This window comes from Salmo trutta, chromosome 29 (genome assembly GCF_901001165.1).
Source record: "Salmo trutta chromosome 29, fSalTru1.1, whole genome shotgun sequence".
Classification (NCBI taxonomy): domain Eukaryota; kingdom Metazoa; phylum Chordata; class Actinopteri; order Salmoniformes; family Salmonidae; genus Salmo; species Salmo trutta.
Window position 1 is genome coordinate 28,938,317 of NC_042985.1, and position 21,856 is coordinate 28,960,172.

Consider the following 21,856-nt stretch of genomic DNA (forward strand, 5'->3'; position numbering starts at 1 on the left):
TTAATTGTCTCCCCCTCTTCTCTGACTCCCTCTCTCCATCCTTGCCTTCTATATGAGTAAGGTTTACACAGTGTTCATTGAAGCCTTGAACATCGACATCCTGACACCCCCATTCAGAGCTCTCTACAAGGCAACAGAAAATAAAGGAGCATATAACACTGGCTACACCTCTGACGTCGATCTGAATGTTTAGTGTTAAAGGAGAGCTCTACGTGCGCCATGAAATTTCAATTCAGGACTTTCGTGCCATTGTCATGTGGAGGTAGTCTAGATGTAATTGAATTCAGGGCTGTGAGAGCAGAGCAGTCAATGGCAGCAGAAACAGAAGTTAATCCAGCAGCCAGTGACTGTGAGACAACCTGTGAAGGAGGATAAGTGATGCTGGCGGGGCGACTCCTAGACATTTGAGTGTTTCTGGACTCTACAGAGGTATGTTATCTGCGTCCTCTACAGTGGTGTAACTCATTTTCTCGGCATGCCTGTGATATGGTAGCTTCACTCTTGTAATTGGCTACTTTCATTACCAGGGAGGGGGGGGCTCAGGGACGTTTGGGAATCCTAACCATTTACATAGCTATGACAAAGAATTACAAGAGTGTTAAAGAATATTCAAATTTCCCCAATGCAGTCTCCCGAGTAGCGTAGCAGTCTAAAGCATTGCATCTCAGTGCTAGAGGCGTCACTACAGAGCCGGGTTCGAGCCCGGGCTGTGTTGCAGCCGGCCGTGACCGGGAGACCCATGAGGCGGCGCACAATTGGCCCAGTGTCGTCCGGGTTAGGGGAGGGTTTGGCCGGCTGGGATGTCTTTGTCCCATCGTGACTCCTTGTGGCGGCCGAGCGCATGCATGCTGACTTCAGGTCGCCAGCTGTACAGTGTTTCCTCTGACACATTGGAGGGCCTTGCTTCTGGGTTAAGTGAGCAGTGTGTCAAGAAGCAGTGCGGCTTGGTGGGTCCTGTTTCGGAGGACGCATGGCTCTCGCCTTTCGCCCCTCCCGAGTCCGTACGGGAGTTGCCGCGATTGGACAAGACTGTAACTACCAATTGGATATCACGAAATAACAACAAAATAATAATAAATAAATACATTTCCCCAATGCACTATTCAGCATTGTATTTTTTACAAGCTGTGAAAATATATGATCAAGCAGCTTGTATTTTTAAGGGGTACCTCGGGGCCAATTTCAGAGCCTTAACTCAGCAGTAAGAAGTTTCTCTGAGGAGAGGAAGAGAGGGGACTTTAACCTCCTTCAGATTAACGCCACCAGCCAGGCCCAGGCTAATGACAACAGCTTGTGCAAGACACAAGTCGCTCAACTTGTCCACAGTGATACTCTTAGAAAAAAAGGTGCTATCTAGAACCTAAAAGGATTCTTCGGCTGACCCCATAGGAGAACACTTTAAAGAACCCTTTTTGGTTCCAGGTAGAACCCTTTTGGGTTATATGTAGAACCCTTTCCACAGAGAGTTCTACATGGACCCCAAATGGGTTCTACCTAAAACAAAAAAAGGGTCTCCTATGGGGACAGCTTAAAAACCTTTTTGGAAAACTTTTTCTATGAGTGTAGGCTGCTGTATGTCCTTGGTTTGATTGTCTTTCATTAAATAGCAGAAAACAAATAATTCAGTCGACATGCATACCGGTTATAGACTATGGGGATATTGTCTATATGAATGCAGCTGCCACTGTATTGAAGGCATTGGGCGCAGTTTATCATAGTGCACTACGTTTTATTACGGATGATAGGTTCAGTACACTGCCTTCTTTCTGTATCAGAAAGTAGGCTGGCCCTCTTTGAAATCTTGTAGATTAATGCATTGCACTCTTCTTGCTTAAAAAAACCCTCCTGCATAAATTTCCACCGTACCTTACTTCATTGTTAATTTATAGACGTACGAGATACCAGACCCGGCCTCAGGGAGGGCTAACTCTGGAGTTGTCTTTGATCTACACTGAGTTAGGTAAATCTGCTTTTAGTTTTCTTGCACCTGACTTGTGGAATAATCTCCAAGGCTCTCTAAAGTTGGATGAATTGGTGCCTCTATGGCAATTCAAAAGGCTGATTGAGGACCTTTTTACTGAAGAATGTGTTCGTTTTCTATGATTTTGTTTTGCTTTCAGTGTATTGATGTGAATATTGATGTGTATATTGATGTGTATTATTGATGTGTATAGTGTATATTGATGTTTTTGATGTGTATTATTGATGTTTATGAACTGGGTGGTTCGAGCCCTGAATGCTGATTGGCTGACAGGTGGTATATCAGATCGTATACCATGGATATGACAAAGCATTTATTTTTACTGCTCTAATTACATTGGTAACCAGTTTATAATAGCAATAAAGCACCTCAGGGGTTTGTGGTATATGGCCAATATACCACAGCTAAGGGCTGTGTCCAGGCACTCCACGTTGCGTTATGCATAAGAACAGCCCTCATACCACACTCCCTCTAGGAAACTAGATCCAGCCGCCGGCCGCTTGTTGTCGGAACGGATGGTCGGGGGGCCGGAACATCATTATGATCATTTGAACACTGCAAACTGAGCCCAAAAAGAGATTGTGTTTGAAAATAGCAATCATTTTCTACCTTCATTACATTGACACACGATCGCGTCTCTTTTTTTATTCGTGGGAACACTTGGGAACGGATTTCCTAAATGAAACTAATTGGAGCTTCATTCCTGGTGATTTTTTTTGTATTACCAAAACTAAAATACCCAAGTTGCTCTCTCCCTCCCTCCCCCTCCCTCGCTCCGTTCCTTAACCCATCTAATCCCATCAGTCAGTCACAAAAGTGAGAACAATTTTACATTTGTACTGTGCCTTCATTTTTAACACATTGAGTCGGTGATGCTTGTGGTATATGAAAATATCTTAGAGGTCATATTTGTGACCAATGGGAAAATACAGTGGCTCTACCTTATTATACAGGGCATTCGGAAAGTATTCAAACCCCTTGACTTTTTCCACTTTTTGTTACGTTACAGCCGTATTCTAAAATTGATCAAATTATATTTTTTCCTCATCAATCTTCACACAATACCCCATAACAACAAAGCAAAAACAGTTTTTAGAAATGTTTGCCAGCTCTAGGAAGAGTCTTGGTGGTTCCAAACTTCTTCCAATTAAGAATGATGGAGGCCACTGTGTTCTTGGGGACCTTCAATGCTGCAGACATTTTTTGATACCCTTCCCCAGATCTGTGCCTCGACATAATCCTGTCTCGGAGCTCTACAGACAATTCCTTCGACCTCATGACTTGGTTTTTGCTCTGACAAGCACTGTCAACTGTGGGACCTTACTGTATATAGACAGATGTGTGCCTTTCCAAATCATGTCCAATCAATTGGATTTAACACAGGTGGACTCCAATCAAGTTGTAGAAACATCTCAAGGATGATCAATGGAAACAGGATGCACCTGAGCTAAAATTTGAGTCTTAAAGCAAAGGGTCTGAATACTTATGTAAATAAGGTATTTCTGTTTTTTTTTTCTCATTTTAATACATTTGAAACAATTTCTAAAAACCTGTTTACGCTTTATCATTATGGGGTATTGTGTGTAGATTGATTAGGGGGAAAAATTATTTAATCAATTTAAGAATAAGGCTGTAAAGTAATAAAATGTGGAAAAAGTCAAGGGGTCTGAATACTTTCCAAATGCACTGTATATATTTAATCATAGCAGATGTTTTATTTTTTCAATAGATTGAAGTTGAGTTGGGTTATGGATAAATTAGATCAAGATGATCTTACAGATCATTTTACCATTATCCATTAGCCTTTATATTTGTTTAAATCAATGATTTTGACTGTACAACTTCATATTCTGTTAGTTTAGGGGGAATTGGTTATGTATAGACCCATAAACTGAATAAGTACAATAACTTAACAAATATTTTATGTCAATAACTTTGTTAAGTGTCTCTTGCACAATGGTAGACCTGGTTTGTCAGATTATTGGGACATAGCCACAGGTGTAAACCTGGTTCATGTGGGTATTTGGGCTGAGATATTCAGGTGTAGATCTGGTTATTGGGACTCAGTCAAAGGTGTAGGCCTGGTTTATAGATGTACTGGAGCTGAGGTGCAGGGGAAGTCCTGGTTTACAGTTTGAGTACTCAGGCTTTGGCACATTTAGACCTGGCTTAGTTGACTAATTGGGTTCAAGCACAGGTGCACACTTTGTAGGTATGTAAACTGGAAGTACAGCTGTAGACCTGGTTTGTATGAATATTGGAGCAGAAATACAGAAGTACACCTATTTTTATGACAATTGGAGCTGACATGTAGTAGTAGACCTGTTTGAAAAAAAATCTATATTGAGTTAGATGTTAGATGCTTGTGCACTGGGGTTGACTGGTTTTATGATATGCCCATGGATTTACATGGTTTATATGAGTAATGGGGTGTAAGGATACAGAAGGCTCATACAGGTATGGGTGTGGATGGTCTATTGCCTATTGCCCATTCACATTCTTTCTGGCAAAACGTTTGTGGTAGGAAAAAGGTTAATGGGGCTGGGGCGCATGTGTTATACCACTTTACTATGAGTTTATCTATGACATGATTAGCCTATAAAAGGTCAGAGGGCACAGGACTTAGATATACAAATGACAGGGTTGGAATGTGCAGTGAATAGCTGAATATAGGTTACTGTTGGTGACTTGGGGAATACAGGCCTAAAGAAAGTGCGTAACAGGGCTGAGATAGGCAAGTAACAGGGATGATGTGTACTGGCAAAGGAACTAGGGTTTATAAGTAACAAATAGGGCATTTGGGGCTAGGATATGGGTTTATCATTTAGGGCTATGAAATGGGTGTATTTGGGAAGAAATGGGTTCATGTAAAAAACACAGTTCCAGTGAATGCACAGTACCCGAGGAGGAACGATGACTATTTCATTGAATAGTTCTGATAGGGGGATTTTAAGTTGGGAAGAAGAAAACAGAGGGTCTCTGGAGCCTCAGTAGCACCCAGGACTAATGAGCTTCAGGACCTTCTACCATTAGTCCTTCCCAAAAGAGACCCTACCTAATAATTGTTTTTATTTAACCTTTATTTAACTAGGCAAATCAGTTAATAACAAATTCTTATTTACAATGACGGCCTACCAAAAGGGAAAAAAGGCCTCCTGCGGGGACGGGGGCCTGGGATAAAAATAAAAAATACAATATAAATACAGGACAAAACACACATCACAACAAGAGATACAACACAACACTACATAAAGAGAGACCTAAGACAACAACACAACATGGCAGCAACACATGACAACACAGCATGGTAGCAACACAACATAACAACAACATGGTAGCAATACAACATGGTAGCAGTACAAAACATGGTACAAACATTATTGGGCAGAGGTGGGACCAAGTCATTGTTTTACAAGTCACAACTAAGTCTCAAGTCTTAGCACTCAAGTCCCAAGTCAAGTCCCAAGTCAAGACCGTCAAGTCCGAGTCAAGTCTCAAGTCAAGACCGTCAAGTATCAAGTCAAGTTTCAAGTCCTAAACTTTTGAGTTTCGAGTCCTAAACAAGTCATAATGTGCTCTTTACCAAATGTAATACCATTTCATATTTTTAACAAGAGTAATAGTATATTACATTTACGCAAATCATGAATGCTTTTAAAAATATCTATATATTTATTACTTTCCAAATAAACGTTATATTTCCATGGAAATACCCCCCCCAATAGTGATTGACTATCGAGGATCACTATGGGGCCCAATCGGGCGATGTAGGCTTGTACACAATCGCCCAACCTTAACACACACACACACACACACACACACACACACACACACACACACACACACACACACACACACACGCACACACACACACACACTCACTCTCTCTTTCTGTGTGGTTACAGTAGGCTAACGTATGTCAGTGGTTTTAGGAACAGCAGTAACATCAGGCAGGATGTAGGCTACCAACTGCCTAGCCAGTCAATCTTGGGTGCAATGATCACGTTCCCGCACTGACTGACTGTGTGGAGGTTCATTGATTTAACGTTACGTTAGCCTACATCATACACCAGTAAAGTAATAAAATATATAGCTGTCAGCTATATTAGCCACGACTTACCGTTCTTTGTGCAGCTTCAAATGTCGAACAAAGTTGGAAATTGTTGCGCCTCCGTCTGTAATTTTCTTCCCGCATGTTTTGCAAGTTGCAATCCGTTTTTTGTTGATACAGCGTAGACTTTATATCCGAAAATAATAATTTGGGGTATCATCTTTCCAAGGGTTCCATCTGAATTCACCCACCGACATTCCTCTGCACTGCCACGCACAACTTTTTCTCAGCTGGCACAATTTGATTGGCTGCTGTCCGATTCAAACTGTAATCCGTTAAATGAAGAGTTGATGCGCTGCACACTTTGTTTAATAGCATAATGTTTTATATTTGGGCTTGGGGAGGGTATCAAGTCAGGTCGAGTCATAAGGCTCAAGTCCAAGTCAAGTCACGAGTCATTGGTGTTAAAGTCAAAGTCGAGTTGCAAGTCATCATATTTGTGACTCGAGTCTGACTCGAGTCCAAGTTATGTGACTCGAGTCCACACCTCTGTTTTCGGGCACAGACAACAGCACAAAGGGCAAGAAGGTAGAGACAACAATACATCCCACAAAGCAGCCACAACTGTCAGTAAGAGTGTCCATGATTGAGTCTTTGAATGATGTTTGTTGCAGCTCGTTCCAGTCGCTAGCTGCATCAAACTGAAAAGAGGAGCGACCCAGGGATGTGTGTGCTTTGGGGACCTTTAACAGAATGTGACTGGCAGAATGGGTGTTGCATGTGGAGGATGAGGGCTGCAGTAAATATCTCAGATAGGGGGGAGTGAGGCCTAAGAGGGTTTTATAAATAAGCATCAACCAGTGGGTCTTGCGACAGGTATACAGAGATAACTCGTTTACAGAGGAGTATAGAGTGCAGTGATGTGTTCTATAAGGAGCATTGGTGGCAAATCTGATGGCGAATGGTAAAGAACATCTAGCCGCTCGAGAGCACCCTTACCTGCCGATCTATAAATTACGTCTCCATAATCTAGCATGGGTAGGATGGTCATCTGAATCTGGGTTAGTTTGGCAGCTGGGGTGAAAGAGGAGCGATTACGATAGAGGGGTGTGTACTTAGTCCCCTCCAGTACTACCTGTTCACCCATGACTGCGTGGCCAAACACGACTCCAACACCATCATTAAGTTTGCTGATGACACAACAGTGGTAGGCCTGATCACCGACAACGATGAGACGGCCTATAGGGAGGAGGTCAGAGAACTGGCAGTGTGGTGCCAGGACAACAACCTCTCCCTCAATGTGAGCAAAAATAAGGAGTTGATCGTGGACTACAGGAACAGGTGGGCCGAACAGGCCCCCATTAACATCAACTGGGCTGTAGCGGAGCGGGTCGAGAGTTTCAAGTTCCTTGGTGTCCACATCACCAACGAACTATCATGCTCCAAACATACCAAGACAGTCGTGAAGAGGGCACGACAAAACCTTTTTCCCCTCAGAAGACTGAATAGATTTGGCATGGGTCCCCAGATCCTCAAAAGGTTCCACAGCTGCACCATCGAGAGCATCCTGACCGGTTGCATCACCACCAGGTATGGCAACTGCTCGGCATCTGACCGTAAGGTGCTACAGAGGGTAGTGCGAACGGCCCAGTACATCACTGGGGCCAAGCTTCCTGCCATCCAGGACCTATATAATAGGCGGTGTCAGAGGAAAGCCCATAAAATTGTCAGAGACTCCAGTCACCCAAGTTATAGACTGTTTTCTCTGCTACCGCACGGCAAGCGGTACCGGAGCGCCAAGTCTAGGATCAAAAGGCTCCTCAACAGCTTCTATCCCAAGCCATAAGACTGCTGAATAATTCATAAAATTGCCCCCGGACAATTTACATTGACCCCCCCCCCCCTCCCTTTTGTACACTGCTGTTACTCACTGGTTGTTTGTTAGCTATGCATAGTCACTTTGCCCCCACCTACATGTACAGATTACCTCAACTAGCCTGTACCCCCGCACACTGACTCGGTACCGGTGCCCCCTGTATATAGCCTCGTTATTGTTATTCTTATTGTGTTACTTTTTATTATTACTTTTTATTTTAGTCTACTTGGTAAATATTTTCTTCTTAAGCATTTCACAGTAAAGTCTACACTTCTTGTATTCGGCGCATGTGACAAATAAAGTTTGATTTGTTTTGAAACCAAGTCTAGATTTAACTTTAGCCTGCAGCTTTGATATGTGCTGAGAGAAGGACAGTGCACCATCTAGCCATAACCCAAGTACTTGTATGAGGTGACTACCTCAAGCTCTAAACCCTCAGAGGTATTAATAACACCTGTGGGAAGAAGGGAATTCTTCTTACCAAACCACATGACCTTTGTTTTGGAGGTGTTCAGATAAAGGTTAAGGGCAGAGAAAGCATGTTGGACACTAAGAAAGCTTAGTTGTAGAGTGTTTAACACAAAATCCAGGGAGGGGCCAGCTGAGTATAAGACTGTATCATCTGCATATAAACGGATGAGAGAGTTTCTACTGTCTGAGCTATGTTGTTGATGTAAATTGAGAAGAGCGTGGGGCCTAGGATCGAGACTTGGGGTACTCCCTTGGTGGCAGGCAGTGGCTGAGACGGCAGATGTTCTGACTTTATACACTGCACTCTTTGAGAGAGGAAGTTAGCAAACCAGCCCAAAGACCCCCTCAGAGACACCAATACTCCTTAGCCGGCCCACAAGAATGGAATGGTCTACCGTATCAAAAGCTTTGGCCAAGTCAATAAAAAATTGCAGCACAATAATGCTTAGAATCAAGGGCAATGGTGATATCATCGAGGACCTTTAAGGTTGCAGTGACACATCCATAACCTGAGCGGAAACCAGATTGCATACCCGAGAGAATAATTGCCAAGTGTTAGAGATTTACATGGGAGGTGCTGGGGCTGGACACTGTGCACCATGGACTCACTGTCATTTGCTTCTAAAGCCATTTGGGGCTGCTGGCATGTCACAACACGCTGCTTAGCCTCCCAACAACACAAGCCCCTTCTGGGGTTCCCTGGCTACTCTCAGAATCATTACCCAACACCGCCAAGAACAGATAGGATACAAACAAACGAACACAGACACTTAGCAGCAGTGGAAACCCAGAATGCTGGTGTTGTGTGCCTTGCCATCACAACACTACAGTAGCACCCCTCCAGATGTGATGTGACATGGTTCACATCAGTAGAATCCTCCCCCCCCTTCCTCCTCTTTCTAGTTTAGTGAGGGATTAACCATTGAAGAGACACACTGGGCTTTGGCCTGCCTGGGCTCTGGCCTGCCTGGGTTCTGGCCTGCCTGGGTTCTGGCCTGCCTGGGCTCTAGCCTGCCTGGGCTCTGGCCTGCCTGCCAAACCGCAATGCAGATAGATGTACTGTCAGGGATTTACCATGGTGACTGCCGGCCACCATTTTGTCATTTACTGTAGTTAAGAGAAAATAAGTGACTGGGGAGAGAGGGAGAGTGCGTACTATGCTGTATACTGATAATGGTGTGATCGTGATGATCTGGGAATAGTAAACGGTTTGGGGGTCAAGATTCTCACTGTCTTGATGCCATAGGATTAGCTTGAGGAATTGACTAAATATCCATCATGATAATGGAAATAACTACATGCTAACACCAAACATATCAAGGGTTTAGAAAGGTCTCGTTTTTCGGATATCTTGGTAGGAAAATGAGAATATTTTTCCCCCTGGTTTCTCTCACTTCCACTGTTACATGAGGTCATATGAGGTTACAGACATGCAGTCAGGGAGGGAAACAGGCATATGCACAGTCCCATAAAGATGTGCCGCTGCCTGTGCCCTCAATCTGGAGAGATGTAATTCCCTTTGTGTGATATGGGTCTCAACATGCCTTAGCTGTGATGCTGGAATCCATGGGGAAATCTGGAGATGTCTACCCTTTCCAACTCACACCTTAAGATATTGTAGGCTAGCAGAGACACATGCATGGAGCACGGTAATACTGGGGGTTTGGAGGGAGGGAAGGGGTGAGCTGAGGAACAATCTCATGCACATATTCCCTTTGTGGGATTGAGGGGGGAGAGAAGGACAGGGAGAGGCACAGAGTGCGACACCACCTGGGATGCGCACCCCTCCAGGCAATTCTCAAAATGTTGGGATGTTACAAAATAAAGAGAAAAAAATAAATACTTGAATGATAAAATCAGCAGAAAGCATTTCCCCTGTTGACTTTGTTTTCCGCTGATTCCGTCTGAACTGATTGTCAGATTGTTGTTGGCTAATATGGGAAAAATACCCTTGATTCTGAAATAAATCAAAAGTATATCTCCTATCTGGCTCCCGTGTCACAGTTCAAGCCACAGCATTTGAGAGCATGATAACTCAGGCTCTCCACTTTGTACCAGTTACCAGAGTTCCTGCTTCCTTTCAAAAGCTCATTTAAGCTTGCTTGCTAGCTTCTGACAGCCTGCCGTTTATCACATGGAGGCACATTGTAATAACTCTCTATTCACAGCAGATTATACCCAGGCTTTTTGATGATCATTTTATTTCCGTCTTTGAGGAGCATGGCAAACGTCCCTCCCATCTTCCTTCTGCAACATACTTCTGAACTCTTCACAGATTCGCCTCTCTCTCTCTCTCTCACACACACACTCTCACACTCTCCCTCCCTCTCTCTCTCTCTCTCACCCCCCCCCCCCTTCCCTCTCTCTCTGCCCAGAGGGGATATACTCAGACTGTGTTTCTTGGCCAAGTTAAACTGTTACCAGTATGTCACCTAAAGACTGTCACCATACCCCTCCAGCAGATGGCCTCTCATCTTGCCCAATGTCCATACATCCCTGTCTGTATACGTTCCCTCTCTGTAGCTACCTTTTACCCCTCCCTTCCCCCCTATGCTCTAATGACTGTAGGAGCCTGTGAATCTGGTCAGAGCCAGAGGGAGGAAGGGAGACAGCTAACTGGGCAGATAAATGTGGCGTGTTGTGTCGTTTGGCTCTGCTTCCCTCTCCTCTCCTCTGTCCTGGTTTCACTCATTGAGCTGAGGCCCCCAGTCTCCTGTGTCCTCTCCTCTCTGTGTAAATGGGAAGGAAGCCTGAACACTGTCCCCTTGGGGTGATCGTGCCTGTTGGTCCACGCCAACAGCAGAACAGAGCAGTTCCACACATAAAGCAGAGTTCTGTCAGAACATAGGCCCACAGACCAACAGTTTAACAGTCCACACGCTTACTGTAGCAATGATGCCCTTCTACCCTGCACCATTCTGTCCTGCTCACTTCAAATCTGCAGGCTAATCCCAAAGCGAGAGCCTCACCCTGCAGAGCTACCTCACCTACCCTCACTGCTAATGTGACAATGTAGAACCACACCCTGTTCTCCAATCCAAGCCTCTGGTAGGACAGGGCCAGTGTGATGACTGGGCGAGTTTGTCCATTGGCTGCTGTTGCAGTGTCAGCTGGTTTCTCTCTAGGCTGGAGGCCCTGGAGACAGAACAGAAACAGCTGTGCTTTTCCATGACACAGATCAGATGGGCAACAACTGGACCACTGGCTGAACATGGCCACCTGTCCTCCCAAAGCTGCAGGGGATTGTGCTATATGGAGCTTCTTGTCTGGATTATGGCACTAACCTACTACTAGAAATCAGAGTGGATTCTACAGGCCTGGATCCTTTTGTTACACAACACTAACACACACTGACCTAAAAGGCCAATCACATTGTCTGTCTTTCTAGCATGCTAGCTAGAGAGACCAGCCAACATGTCCTGGCCACTTCATCGAACACCGCTTGACCTTCAGCACAGGAGTACAGTGGGCGCTAATGGTGGAACTGTCTGGTGTCTAGCTACAGTCTCTAACTACACCATGTAGTGGAACTGTCTGGTGTCTAGCTACAGCCTCTAACTACTGGCTACAGTGTCTGACTACGCCATGTGTCTGAAAGGTTGTAGTGAAACTGTCTGGTGTTTATCTAGTGTCAGACTACACCACTGAGACAATGAGCAACAGGGAGAAACAGGGCGAAACAGGGAGCGACAGGGAGAAACAGGGAGAGACAGGGAGCGACAGGGAGCGACAGGGAGCGACAGGGAGCGACAGGGAGAGACAGGGAGAGACAGAGAGAAACAGCGAGCGACAGGGAGAAACAGGGAGAGACAGGGAGCAACAGGGAGAGACAGGGAGAAACAGCAAGCGACAGGGAGCGACAGGGACCGACAGGGAGAAACAGGGAGCGACAGGGAGAAACAGGGAGCGACAGGGAGAAACAGGGAGAGACAGGGAGAAACAGGGAGAGACAGGGAGAAACAGGGAGAAACAGCGAGCGACAGGGAGCGACAGGGAGCGACAGGGAGAAACAGGTAGAGACAGAGAGAAACAGGGAGTGACAGGGAGCAATAGGGAGCGACAGGGAGAAACAGGGAGAGACAGGGAGAAACAGGTAGAGACAGGGAGAAACAGGGAGCGACAGGGAGAAACAGGGAGAAACAGCGAGCGACGGGGAGCGACAGGGAGCGACAGGGAGAAACAGGTAGAGACAGAGAGAAACAGGTAGAGACAGAGAGAAACAGGGAGAAACAGCAAGCGACAGGGAGAAACAGCGAGCGAAGGGAGCGACAGGGAGCGACAGGGAGAAACATGGAGCGACAGGGAGAAACATGGAGCGACAGGGAGAAACATGGAGCGACAGGGAGAAACAGGGAGCGACAGGGAGAAACAGGGAGAAACAGCAAGCGACAGGGAGAGACAGGGATCGACAGGGAGACACAGGGAGAAACAGCGAGCGACAGGGAGAAACAGCGAGCGACAGGGAGAAACAGGGAGAGACAGGGAGCAACAGGGAGAGACAGGGAGACACAGGGAGAGACAGGGAGCGACAGGGAGAAACAGGGAGAGACAGGGAGCAACAGGGAGAGACAGGGAGCGACAGGGAGAGACAGGGAGCGACAGGGAGAAACAGGGAGCGACAGGGAGAAACAGGGAGAGACAGGGAGCAACAGGGAGAGACAGGGAGAAACAGCAAGCGACAGGGAGAAACAGGGAGCGACAGGGAGCGACAGGGAGAAACAGGGAGCGACAGGGAGAAACAGGGAGAGACAGGGAGAAACAGGGAGCGACAGGGAGAAACAGGGAGCGACAGGGAGAAACAGGGAGAAACAGGGAGAAACAGGGAGCGACAGGGAGAAACAGGGAGCGACAGGGAGAAACAGGGAGCCAGGATAAACAGGGAGCGACAGGGAGAAACAGGGAGAAACAGGGAGCGACAGGGAGAAACAGGGAGCGACAGGGAGAAACAGGGAGCGACAGGGAAAAACAGCGAGCGACAGGGAGCGACAGGGAGAAACAGGGAGCGACAGGGAGAAACAGGGAGCGACAGGGAGCAACAGGGAGAAACAGGGAGCGACAGGGAGAAACAGGGAGCGACAGGGAGAAACAGGGAGCGACAGGGAGAAACGGAGCGACAGGGAGAAACAGGGAGCGACAGGGAGAAACAGGGAGCGACAGGGAGCGACAGGGAGAAACAGGGAGAAACAGGGAGCGACAGGGAGCGACAGGGAGAAACAGGGAGCGACAGGGAGAAACAGGGAGCGACAGGGAGAAACAGGGAGCGACAGGGAGAAACAGGGAGCGACAGGGAGAAACAGGGAGCGACAGGGAGAAACAGGGAGAAACAGGGAACACCAGCGAGCGACAGGGAGAAACAGCGAGCGAAGGGAGCGACAGGGAGCGACAGAGAGAAACATGGAGCAACAGGGAGAAACATGGAGCGACGGAGAGACAGGGAGCGACAGGGAGAGACAGGGAGACACAGGGAGCGACAAGGAGAAACAGGGAGCGGCAGGGAGAAACAGCGAGCGACAGGGAGAAACAGCGAGCGACAGGGAGAAACAGGGAGGAACAGGGAGAGACAGGGAGAGACAGAGAGAGACAGAGAGAGACAGGGAGAGACAGGGAGAAACAGGGAGAAACAACGAGCGACAGGGAGAAACAGGGAGAGACAGGGAGAGACAGGGAGAGACAGAGAGAGACAGGGAGAGACAGAGAGAGACAGGGAGAGACAGGGAGAAACAGGGAGAAACAGGGAGCGACAGGGAGAAACAGGGAGCGACAGGGAGAAACAGGGAGCGACAGGGAGAAACAGGGAGCGACAGAGAGAAACAGGGAGAAACAGCGAGCTATGGAAGGCAGCATCCAGACAGACCGTGCTTAATTATTGGAGCACACAGAAAGATAAATGGGAAAACCCATACTTAAATATTTATTGCAATTTATAGTGCTAATGTTCCTCCAGGCAGACAGAGAGTGGGGAGAATGGGGAGAGGATTCTGAGAGACGTGGGATGGGGCAGAAGGCTGTGGCCCAATGGGAAGGCGGCAGCAGGGTGGCATGGTGGCTGAGAATGGCCCCTGCTCCACATGCTGATCTGTGGTCCCAGGTGAGGAGTCCCAGGTGGGCCACCTGTTAATAAGCCTAATATTATTGGCAGCAAGCAGAGCACCTCAAAAGCAGGAGAGCAGACTAGACGGAGCGCTGAGCTGGGATGGCTGTCTGCTCCCCTCTAGTTCAACAGGAATTCTGCATCCACAGCAATAGTCATGCAGCCAGTCCACATCCATAGCACAGCAGTTTGGTGGTTTTATCTATCTGGAGCCCACATTTGACTCCAGTCTCCTGTCCCCGTTGATCCTTCCAGGTATGAAGGACAGTCTCTAGATTTTTTCAAACACCCACGCAAATATACAATGTCTCAGTGCACACATTACAGTAAGCAGACTCTCGCTCACACACACATACAGTGGGTCTCCAGAGACACTGGTTGTCTCTGCTGATTCTGACCTGAACAACTCCCCCACCCCTCTCTCTCAGTCACTCTCTCGCTATTTCTCACCAGCACTCCCTCGCTCTCTGATGATGGATGTACAGTATGTGGGGGTCTCTACATCCCCTGCCACCCACTCCAGGGGTCTCCTCCTCTGTCCCACTCCACGGATGGTGGGCAATGTGGCCGCCTGGCAACAAGGCTCATTATCGCCCACACTGGGACCATGGAGAGGCTGGGGCACACTGGAGGTGGGCAGGGAGCTGGAGCTAGGAGCTGGGTAGGGCTTCCACGGCCAACTGCCAGGGCCTTCCCATCTCCACACAGGGGAGCCTGGGACTCTGGCTCTCATGCAGCCCTGAGCACTGCAGCTCACAGGAGTTGAAGGGAGGCGGAAACCTGCATCTATCTGCCCTCATTTAGGGCTGAAACTGAGCTTAACTGTACTGTACTGACGGGCTAATACACATCTAAAGAAGTCTAATATTTTCAATGCTTTGGGTGTCCAAATTAAGTCCGGTTGGTTTCATTTGAATTGTGAAGATTCCTAACTCTCCTCTGGGTACAGATATACTGTTCTCCCTACATGTTGATCTCTTGCTGCTTATCCAGTTACCCAGTGATATTCCCATCCATTCTGATCAACGTTACTCACCTTCTCCTGGTACTGCCGACGGGAGGAGTCCAGAGACTGGATGAGTGCGGTGGCGTGACCCACGAACATGGCATAGCAGGTGGCGCCCACGATCATGCTGAGGATGGTGAGCCACACGTCCGTCATGCCCACAGGTGGGTACATGCCGTACCCGATACACAGCATGTGGCTCATGGCTTTGAACAGGGCATAGGAGTACTGCTGGCCCCATGTGTCGTTCTGGATGGGGGGAGAGAGGAAGAGAAAAGGTGGCAGAGGGAAGAGAGGGATATGGTGATATGGGGGTACTGTTCTCACTCTGCCAGATGTCTGGAGGGAAAAGGTCAGAAAGCACTAAGACCAGAGTCCTTACTTTCATCATCATCATCATCATCAACGTCATTATCATCATCGTCAACGCCGTTAGCATCATCCCCAACGTTATTATCATCATCCCCAACGTCATTATCACCATCGTCAACGTCATTATCATCATCATCATTATCATCATCATCATAATCATCATCCACGTCATTCTCATCCTCATCCTCATAGTCATCATCGTCCTTATTCTCATCATCACTCTGATAGTCATCATCATAGTCATCATCATCATCATCAACAACGTCATTATCATCATCCTAATCATCCTCATCCTCATAGTCATCATAGTAATCATCATCATTATCATGTAAGAGGGCAGCCACAGATGTCCTCTTCATCATGCCTCAATAGGAACATCAACACTTGGCTACACCAACATACTGTAGTAATACACTCTCCTATATGTAAGTATTCAGGGGAGAACTGCTGGGCCTTTTCTGCTTGGAGCAGAAACTAAACACAACCATGAGGGTGACTGAATGGATGGAGCCCGAGACACAAGAGGCCTGCAAGGCAAAAAGTAGGTCAGCTATTTAGAAAAATGTGATTTTTCATTTCTTGCTTCTCGTTTGTGGATAAATTGCCCTTTTTTTCCTTTAGATTCCATGGTGGTCCAAGCGGAATCAATATCTGCTCTTTCCTGAGGTGACATGTCCAAATTGCTTTCAAACTCATTTCCACAGGGGTAAAACCTGAGAGATAGGAAAGTTATTAGTGCCTCCTAAAAAGGTATAAAACGGATGACCCAATAAGATAATGGGCCAGCTACTGTAAGGAAAGACAAGAGCCACAGCACCACTACCCTCTAATTCTTATCAGGCCCAATCTACTCTTGGCTAGAAGGAGACGTGACAATACCAACCGCTACAGTTCAATTATATTTCTCACTGTACTGTTCCACATTAAAAAGAAAAAAGTCATGCAATTAAATTAGCCAATGTTTACTGGGTGAAACAAAACAAAACAAAACACATTTAGATTTTAATGAGAGAGTGCAGTTTTTCAGTGATAGAATCCCAATCCATATACCATAGTTTTTCATAATGGTGTTGTGTAATGCAGAGCAGGAGTTTAGGTCATAGCGATCCCTCCCTGACAGTAGACAGCTTGCCATGCCAAAGGTGTTTGCTAGGCTAATGTTTCCACTGACTGACTACTGGCCTGTCTGTCTTTAATTACCTAATTAGAATTTGATGTAATTGTTTTTTATTCACAGATCCCAGATTAATCCTCTTTGAGGGCTGGGAGCTGTTTGCCTGCCTTCTGTGAGGTCTACAACAAATCCTCATCATAAATCATCTCTCTCTCTCTCTCTCTCTCTCTCTCTCTCTCTCTCTCTCTCTCAAAAGGACCTGTTCGTTTGGAACATGGCAGCTTATACTGTGCGTCTGTGTGCCGCGGTTGATTCAGGGTCACACCTCAGGTGTTGCAGGGTCTGGTTATATAACCACAAAGAAAACTTAATTACAGAGGAGAGGGTGGTCATTACGAGACATAGGGCTTTCCAGCGACTGACTCTCCCTCTCCCTCTCTCCCCCTCTCCCTCTCTCCGAGACGTGGACCTGCAGCAGCAGCGCAGCTAACAATGTGATGAAATTAAAGAACAGCATGAGTGCTCGCTGGGAAATTGTCAATACTTGACCAATATTGGATAAGGGCTTTCTGTCCTCTGAAAGTCATTATTTCATACGAAGCCAAGCTCACCGCCTAGCTCTCATTTTCAGAATATAGAAAACCAAACCATACAGAACTGGTGGAGAGAGAGAGAGAGCTCCAAATAACTGAAGAAAAAGCAGCAAATTGAATAAATGTGAGCGAATAAAGGAGAAAGGAATAAAAAACATCGGATTTAGGCGGGAAAATTGACAGATATGCAAGGCAGGCATTTCCCATGATGCTACAGGCTTCGTACAGTAATTACAGCGACAGAGAGATGAGATAACAGGGGGGAATAATCTGATTTAAACAGACTTGGGCTCCGTCTGAAGTGGCACCCTTTTCCACACAGTGTACATTTGACCAGAGCCCAGTAGTGCACTTCCTAGATATTAGGGTGCCATTTTGGGTGCTCACCTAGTATAGGAGCACAGCAAAGCTCTACTTACCACCATTTTGTTTTTGGACACCCAGCAGTCCTGGGGGAAGTCCTGCAGCATGGGAACCAGGAACTGCAGACATCCGTCCCAGTGGCATAGCAGCAGCATCATACCAATCAGGTTGACGATACGCACCATGGCACTGGCCAGGTCATAGGTCATATGGAAGATCTGAAGAGCAGGACAGGAAGAGGAAAGGACTGTGTTAAGACATAGGTCATATGGAGGATCTAGAGAGCAGAATACAATACAATACATTATTGTCCATTTTGTGAGAAACAAAAATGTGTCTTCTGTTTATCGCAAACCGGCACACATACAAGCTGAAAGTCACAGGGTCAGCCACAGAGCAGCGCCCCTGGATGGAGAGCAGAACATGTGTAGGCTGGCTGGCAGACAAAGCCCTGGCCTGAACTGTTCTGGATTACAAAGACCCTTTTCTCCAGGGTTGTTGTCAGTTTACTTTGTTCCCTCACCCTTTGGTCGATACTTTTTATAGTCAAGGTGAAGGCCAAACAGTGGATTTCCTATATGCAATACGTGGGCTGAGCCAGACCACGTTGAGTCTGAATCTGAGCATACGCTCTAGTCCGAGGCCACAGTGTTCTCCATCACACATGCAGGGCGCTAGCCTCAACGTTCAGCAACATAACGGACATCATCTTTGATGTGCTTTTTACAGACGGTGACATGAGTGGTCTGTAGAGGATGGTCAGGATGGTCATGTGAGCATGGCTTGGCCTATGAGGAGGCTTTATTGAATCACTCTAATCAACCCCTTAGGTAAGTACACTAACACAAAGTGGATGGAGGGATGGGGGTGTGTGCATGCCTCCCTGCAGACTGAGTGTGTGCAGCACGGGCGAGCTTTGTTAATCCTAATGATAAATAGACTCATAAGCAGCTACAGGACGCCTACTCTACGCTGATGTGGATTTTAATGGCTTCAACAATTTAAAGCCACTTAATCCCATTGAGGGCCGCGGTGTGCACTGTTAACTGCTGTTCTCCTTATTAAAAGCCACTCAGCGCCGTTTAAAAGCTTAAGGCTGAGAGAGGGATCTCTCTCGTCTTTGTTGGCAAATGGTGGGAAGAGGGGAGAAGAGAAGCCAGCCACACACTGCCAGTCACACACAGACAGTCGCTCGCCACCATTCCTCCTGACCCAGGCTAGATGTCTCCAGTTGCCTCCTAAAGCCCAGTGCTTGTTGATCTGACGCTTCGTTGTTTCTATCGGAGTGGCTGTGTGGAAACAACAGACAGGGATCAGGGACTAGTACTGAGACAGGCTGTGTGATGGGCCTCTATGGGACAGTGTGGACTCTGGGCCATCACATCAGATCACCTCCGTTAGAGGGGCCAGCCGGAAAGGGGAGAGCCAGAAATGTCCCGAAGAAGACTTGTTTCTGCTGGGGTAAGAGGGAAGCGTCAGGCCACCAGGCTCCAGGGTGAGTGCATGGCAGAGACATTACAGCTACAGCTCTGGGCTCTTGTTCAAAGTGTTTAGTCCGGGGCGTATTTACATCATCTGAGCCGAGTCATTCCCCCGGCAGCGTCCTTCTCACTTAATCTACCAAACCACTCGCTTCTTCTTCACCTCCTCTCTCCCTCTCTCCTCTCCACAGCTGTGCTCCACTCCAAACACAAGGAGGAGATATTGGTTTTTAAAGAGCCCACTCTCTTTCCAAACACAATAATGGTTATGGTAGCAGATACGAGGCAATATATTGTGATGTTGATTTTCCAGCTGGAACTAAATGACATTCCATAACATTAAAGAGCTGTCAAAATCCCCCACGTGTGTCAAATGAATAAATCATAAACTACCCCATCCAGTCTCACACTTGAGATTGAGATTATTTCATTTGTAAAAGTGCGAGCTCTCTGATACCGTTGATGCGTTTGTAATGCATTTAAAATGTAGACATTTCCTGCCCATTAAAAATGGATGATATAAAACATACATTGTTCAAGCCCACAGTATCTCGGTCAAACAGCAAAACATTGAATGAATTATCCGTTCACATTTCCCGTCCAAGCATCTTATGTCACTTACATATTACAACAGTCATGGAGCTAGTCAACGTGCAGTTTTAAGCTGATAGAGCTAAGAAGGTCACTTGTTCTATATATGTTGCTCGATTTGAGTAGGGAAGCTACGTTGGTGAGATGCTAATACCTGTCTACTAGTACTGTACAAAGAAAACTCTACTGTCAAATCTCTGTACCTGTAGAAGTTCCATCCCACTCGGCACACACTGGTTGAATCAGTGTTGTTTTCACATCATTTCAATGAAATTACATTGACCCAACGTGGAATAGACATTGAATTGACATTTTACATTTAAGAATTTAGCAGACACTTTTATCCAGAGCGACTTACAGTGGTGAATGCATACATTTCATTTAATTTCATCCTTTTTTTTTTTTTTTTTTTCTGTGCTGGCCCCGGTGGGAATCGAACCCACAACCCTGGCGTTGCAAACACCATACAAACACCATGCTCTACCAACTGAGCTACAGCTGAGCTACAGGGATTGACGTCTGTGCCCAGTGGGATGTGCCCTTAAAATACTTTTTGAACTTCTGTACTGAACGGAGAATAAAGCTCTCCTGACTTGTTCAGAATAATGCAATGCAAATCTCCAGATAGTACTGGCAAATGAGACAGAGAAAGAGAGCAGGGGCTTTAAATAGTGCATTTCAGTGGGGGGTGGTGATTCCTAGCTATATATCTTCCTAGCCTATATCTTCTCTCAGCCTTAACTCAATTACCCCAAAAATATTCCCATTCCCACTAAATGTGGAAAAAAACTATTCCAATATAGGGTTATTTAGGCTTATTATTTATTTTGAGGCTAAAGAAGGAGGAGAAGTCATGTATCTCTCTCTCTCAAATCATTTCATACATTCACATATCTCTCTTTAGCTGAATTCCTGGTGATTTGACAGTCTTTTACTAAAAACCTTAATTGCCAAGTGTTAATTAGAGATTTACAGGGGAGGGGCTGTACACTATACACCATACACTCACTGTCATTTGCTTCAAAAGTCATTTGGGGCTGCTGGCATGTCACAACACGCAGCTTAGCCACACGCAGACACACACGCAGACACACACACACACACACACACACACACACACACACACACACACACACACACACGCACACACACACACAGTAGATTACAGCACATTAAAGGGATGATGGATGGCTTGCCTCTTTGTTTTAATTGATAGGGACATACAATAAGCCTGGCTGCATGACTATCTGGCTAAACAACAAAGCCATGAATGATGAGGGCCCCCCAGACAATCTACAAAGGTATCTTAAGGGCAGGGGTTCGTTGGCAGCCATGTTACTCTAACACCTAACCTCATCAGTGCTCTCAATGGAGAGAGCTATGGACGAGCTCTACTCTGTTTGAAACCAAGGCTTTTACCACCTAGAAGACCTTCAATTTCCCTTACATTTTTACTGTTAATAGCTAGGGAATGTCTTCAACAGAACTAACGTCATATCGAACTGTTATGTGTCTGTGTTGTGGTCAAGATTACATCTAATGCACATTACATTACACAATAATCAATACAAAATTATACCGTTTCATATATTCACATGTACATCATCGTTGTCTTCTAAACAAATCGTAAATGTGGAAGGATCATTTGTGTTTTGTTTCTTTTATATTTAAAGAAAGTTATATTGTCTGAGACATTACAGTGAAAAAACAAGGACCCAGTCCAGAAAGACAGACATGCCCAGACAAGACATCCACTTGATCAATAGGGAGACACCTGATCGTGTCAGGAAGCTATCTGGGACACACAGGCAGTCACAGTCACAGCTGCAGAGTCATCTCAGACAGATGGAGGGAGAAAAGAGTGTG

At 46.2% G+C, this 21,856-nt stretch overlaps 1 protein-coding gene across 1 annotated transcript in view; it reads right to left on the reverse strand.

Moving 5' to 3' along the window:
• The window catches only part of LOC115167318 (potassium/sodium hyperpolarization-activated cyclic nucleotide-gated channel 3), an 86,018-nt gene that overhangs the window by 21,623 nt on the left and 42,539 nt on the right, over positions 1-21,856 (reverse strand). The window contains exons 3-4 of the mRNA XM_029721647.1: positions 17,975-18,136; positions 15,507-15,725 (exon numbers count right to left, since the gene is read on the reverse strand). Of these exons, the coding sequence (XP_029577507.1) occupies positions 15,507-15,725; positions 17,975-18,136 (381 nt within the window). The remainder of the gene's footprint in view (positions 1-15,506; positions 15,726-17,974; positions 18,137-21,856) is intronic.